This window comes from Eptatretus burgeri, chromosome 10, assembly GCF_056783735.1.
Source record: "Eptatretus burgeri isolate ZD-2024b chromosome 10, Ebu_testis_v1, whole genome shotgun sequence".
Classification (NCBI taxonomy): Eukaryota; Metazoa; Chordata; class Myxini; order Myxiniformes; family Myxinidae; genus Eptatretus; species Eptatretus burgeri.
In genome coordinates, this window is record NC_140970.1 from 63,644,169 (window position 1) to 63,649,168 (window position 5,000).

A 5,000-nucleotide genomic window follows, 5' to 3' on the forward strand; every position below is an offset into this window, starting at 1 on the left:
CTGACCATCGGCATGCCTTATAGGGATTCGAGATATAGTTCTTGGGGGCACATCATGTGATGCTTGACTTACGAAAGACATGATTACTGCTGCCGTTTCATGTGAAGATGTTTCTCGGGGAATTGCGGTAACCACAGCTGTGCTACGGACTGGAACTTTGGAAGACTGGTCACTATCAAATGGTGTTGTTGGAATTGCAATCCTCATATTAGTCTCAGGTTCAGCTATACTTTCTCCAGGATCGGTTCGTAAACTTACCTCATGTCTAGAGGTCATAATGGCATCATGCTGATTTTCATGACTCTCAACTGTAGGTTCTTGTGCTGAATATGCATACGGTCGAATTTCAGCAACTTCAGGTGCTTGCGCTTCCCTACGCGACACCTTTCCAGATGCTGATATTCCCATTTTGATTGGAATGCGAGATTTTGCCTCTAACCTGGTTGCAGAGATCATTGAAAAGGCTTCATCATCACCGTTTACACTTTCTTTTTCCCACGCCTCTGTTGACTCAATGTTTTGAGAACCTACAAAATCATGATTTACCTTTCCACTGTCATGACTATTTTCCTTTTCACTACCATTTAAAGTTGACCCTTCTGTCTCTTCAACCTGAACAAAGTCACCATCTTCCCCCATCTCACTCTTGCTCATGTCAATAGCACCACCACGAGTCATCTCAAACATCTTTCCCTCACAAAATGGGAAAGGTACTATCTCTCCTGATGGTGAGGTATCAGTCATAACTGGGACGTGGACAGGGGAACAGTCCACGGTTGTAGAATACCCTCCATTAAGTTGTAATATATCTTGCTGGTCTAACTGATTGTCGTGTTCTGTAGTCAAAGAAGGTACTCCTTGTAATGAGCTGTGTTCAGTAAATGTTCTGCTGGTCAAATTATTATCTGTTTTGTTCACGACATTCATTAGCTCAGTTTTGTCTGCATTTTGTCCAACTGATGTTCCCTCAACAAAGGTGCCATTAATATCTTGTGATTCTCCTTCTGTACAAGAATGATAAAATATTTTCTTTCTTTCTTCTGCCAAACCTAAAACATCACCATTGGAGGACACAGTGGTGTCTTCATTGCTGGAGACCATTTGCTCAATAAAATTTGTTTCTACTGTCTTGAATGTATTTTGTGGCAGTATTGTGAGATCTTCAGAGCTGGACATGCTATCACTTGCACCAGGTGGGAGGGGAGAAGGGGGTTCAACCCTGATGACTGGTTCATCGAGGAGACCCGATTGCTGGCTTTGCCGGAGTGCTGTCAGTTCTGGCTCACTCTCTGATGAGGAGATAGCTTCTTGGGTTTCACCACTTGCTGCAAGCTTTGTGTTATCCATTGTATGATTGAGCATTTTAATTTGTTTATCAGTTATGTGAGTTGGTGTGGCAGTTCTGGATTCCTCATGAACTACAAGGTCTTCAACGACACTTTCTGTTCTGGTTTCTTTATTAAAAGTGAGATTATAATCTGTCTCTTCCTTTTTATTCTTTATCTTCTCCTCATCCTCTTCTTCTCCTTCTCCTCCTTCTTCTTCTAGTTCATCAAATGTTTTAACTTTGGCTGCCATTTTGATCATAATTTGTTTTGGTGACATACTGCCATCTCCTTTTGCAATTTGCTGTCCAGAAAAAACATCGCATTCTTCAATCTCAGAAACCATTTCATCTTCCTTTTCTTCCAAAATAATACTCGGCTTTGGAGGGGGTTTGAGCTCAACTGCAGACCTTGGTGTGACTTCATAGCTCACTTCCTCTGAACTTGGTGTTTCTGGAGTGGCTGGACTTTTCCCAGAGCTTTCCATAAGAGATGTTTGCTCTAGGCTGTCTTCATCGGGGCTAGCTCCAGGAGAAAGCACTGTCTTACGTAATTTCATTGTTATGGTTTCACTGGATTTAGTCATCGCATCAAACCTGTCAGTCAAGCTCTGAGGAGGAATAGCCCTTGCCCAAGGCCCTAACATGTTTGCTGCATCAGGAGATGCAATTGTTTTTGTTGGACTACTGTCAAGAGAATCTTCCAAGGGAGATTCTTGAGGTGGGCCTGTCTCTAAAGAATCAGGTGATTCTTGAGAATCAAAGTCTTCCTGGACTTCCATTGAGCCTCTGTGTGCTATAATCGATCCTTCCAAAGAAGAACTGAACACCTCTGAAGAACCCACGCTCTGTAAATCGATCTCCATTTTTTTAACTTCACTTCTCGATTCTAAAGAGTGGAGATTATTTGTGGCTATGTCTTGGTCTGACAGAGAATAAACAGAGCCCCTAATTTGTTCAAATGATTTATCAGCCAGGACATTGTCACCTTTGTCTTCTTCCTCCTCGGCCTCTTCTTCCACAAAGGGTTCTGAGTTACAAGAGCCTTTCTCTCCATCTCGAATGTCCATTTCCATCAGGTCTTCAGCTTCAGCAGGTGATAATGCCTCCTTTTCCTCAATAAAAGAACTTTCCTTCACAGATAGATCTCGATCAGTATCTTGATCTGAACCTGTTGGAGAAACTTCGGTGTCACTTGTATGTGGCCTGGTGTATGACAGTTCAGGCTGTGAATGGTTTTCAGCATCGGGCTCCTCTGAGGTCTCATCATCTATAATAATGCCTTCTTTTTCATATGAAAAATAAAGTTCTTGCTCAATCTTGACTTCAGAATCCATAGGGGAAGTTGTGAGAGACTCTTCTGACTCTTGTATGTCATAAGAAATTTCATTGAGTTCTGTTCTATTTTGTTGCAGTCCCATGCAATCTGCTTGATTATTTCTTGTCTCCTCCGTGTGGTTTTCCTCCAAACCAAAGCTTTCCACTTTGGAAGCAAGACTCAGAGAAATTTCTGGCATGTCACTTGCCATGGCTGTTTTATTTCCAACTGTAGGCGTAATTAGGGCTGCCTCGTAATTTAGCTCTCCTTCACTTTGAATTTTACCCTTCTGCAGTGATGTTGACAAGCTCAGATCTTCTGGGCTTGTCTCTAAAGTTTCTGCAGGGCCTTCGTGATTAAGACTGTCTTCAGAACTTATATGTAATGCACCATTTTCCAGGCTCACACTGGATAATTCAGCAACACCTTCATGTGGAGGACTTTCAGAGATCCCAGCAGCTTCATGGGATGATAGATCTGGAGATGGCAACTCTACTTCCTCAGTGACATCTGGCTGAAAGTGGCTTGATAAAATGCCTTCAAAGCAAAATTCTGAAACTGCTGGCTGATCTACAGCCTTGCGATACTCTTGAAAGCATTCACTCTCTTCCAATTCTCTTCGCAGATCATCTGAAAAATCTGTAGATGTCTTGCGTTCAGGACTTATTGCTAGATCAGACACAGTTTTGTCCCCACTCACAAGCATCTTAGGAGCTTTGACCTCTGAAAAGGTCTCAGCACCAACTGCTGGAAAGACTTCATTTTTTTCTAGGCTTTTTACAGTCCCATGCTCAGCCTCAATACATAGTGACATGGATGTTCCCAGATCATGCTTACCTAGTTTCTTTTCTGGAGTATCACATCTCCTTTGCTGTTCATCACCAACAATAGGTTTCTCATTTCCATGTTCTTTTGCATCAACAGGACCTACTGGCCTAAACTCAAAGAGGCCTGATGCAACTTTAGATGGGTCTTTTCCCGACTGAAAAGCCTTCATGAGATCCTTCACAGACATGGTTTCCTCCACTCTTTCAGAAGATGTATCCTTTTGCTCCACAGGGATGACTGCTGTTGCTTTTTTAACCACCGTGGAAATTGCTACAGATACCTGTCTCTGTGGTGCACCTTGTTCAGCTTCAACTTTCATTTGCAAAGCTTTCACCTTATCTTTGATGGAGCCAATTGGTGTCTGTTCCACCCCTGGGGATAAAGGATCCTCTGGGGATTTGGAAGGAGCTCTAAGGTTTGATGTTGAGACCTGGATCTCATCAGCAGCCTCAGATTGGAGAGCAGAATTAACAGATAACTTGAGATCATCTTGCAATATTTGTTTGGAATATGTCGATTGCTGTTTGAGAGTGTGCATGGCTGGAGAATGAGGAGGTGTTCCAAGTAAATCTCCATCATCAAAAGACCCAATAGAAGGGTGATATGTTTGTTGGCTCATTCTCTCTTTCTCAGCCAACCTCTTGGCCTCATTAATCTCTTCAGAATTGAGGAAAACCCACTCATCCTCAGGTTGCTGTTGTGGCTCCTGCCCATGTTTTAAAATGGCATTGACCTTCTCCAAATCCTCACGAACTTTCTCCACAAGTTCATATGGCCCCTCATCCTGTTCATGCAACAACCCTTTCTCTTCAAGCTTTTGTTCAGAGTCCAAATTATTCTGGATGTTTTCAGGTCCAGGCCCCAAAAGAGCCGTGACTTTCAGGAGGTCATCCTTCATGTCGGCAACATCCAAAAGCAGGGCTTGCCGTCGTGATGCCTCCTTCACTGCAGTATGTTAAGCCATGATTTGAATAGCCAAGGTTTTTCAGGGAAGTAGGCAGTTAAAGGTGAAATGAAAAAGACAAATAAAATAAAAAGGGAAGAAAGAGAGAAAAGTTAGAGGTTAGTCAAGTCAGATTAATAGGAATTTGAAGCATTATATAAAGCAGCACAAATGATTGATTTAAAAAAAGAAAAGATTGACAAAAAAGTTCAAGAAGTTAGATGGTTAATCAAAGCATTTTCAGAGCTTGGTGCAAGGTCATATTTAAATTACTTTATACAGTGATGAAACTTCAGGTAATAAAATGATGCTTACTGAGGCCTACACCGGTGTCATCGGATGTCCCATGCCTTCTTCGTACAGGAAGTGAAACAAAGGATTTGTCTCCAGTGCTGCCCGTCTACAAGGATCACGGGCAAGTTGCAAAAGGAAGATACAAAATACATGTAAGATATAAAAAATATACAAGTAAATAAATACAGAGATAATTAATCAGTTATTACTATTATAGAACAGACATTATGATTGTCCAAGTTGTTATAATATAAATTCGAATTATTATGAAACTTGTATTATCGTACCTCAGA

At 41.7% G+C, this 5,000-nt stretch overlaps 1 protein-coding gene across 22 annotated transcripts in view; it reads right to left on the reverse strand.

Moving 5' to 3' along the window:
• Nucleotides 1–5,000, reverse strand: part of LOC147018716 (uncharacterized) — a 457,423-nt gene that overhangs the window by 95,143 nt on the left and 357,280 nt on the right. For 16 of the 22 annotated variants that reach the window (XR_015062500.1, XM_085898687.1, XM_085898685.1 and 13 more), the window contains 2 exons: nt 4,729–4,813; nt 3,480–4,415 (listed from right to left, as the gene is read on the reverse strand). Coding sequence is in view for 21 of the 22 variants with exons in the window: in XM_085898687.1 (XP_085754813.1) it covers nt 3,480–4,415; nt 4,729–4,813 (1,021 nt within the window). In the remaining variant the exon portion in view is untranslated. The remainder of the gene's footprint in view (nt 1–3,479; nt 4,416–4,728; nt 4,814–5,000) is intronic. The other 6 variants (XM_085898697.1, XM_085898698.1, XM_085898694.1 and 3 more) reach the window with 1 other exon arrangement.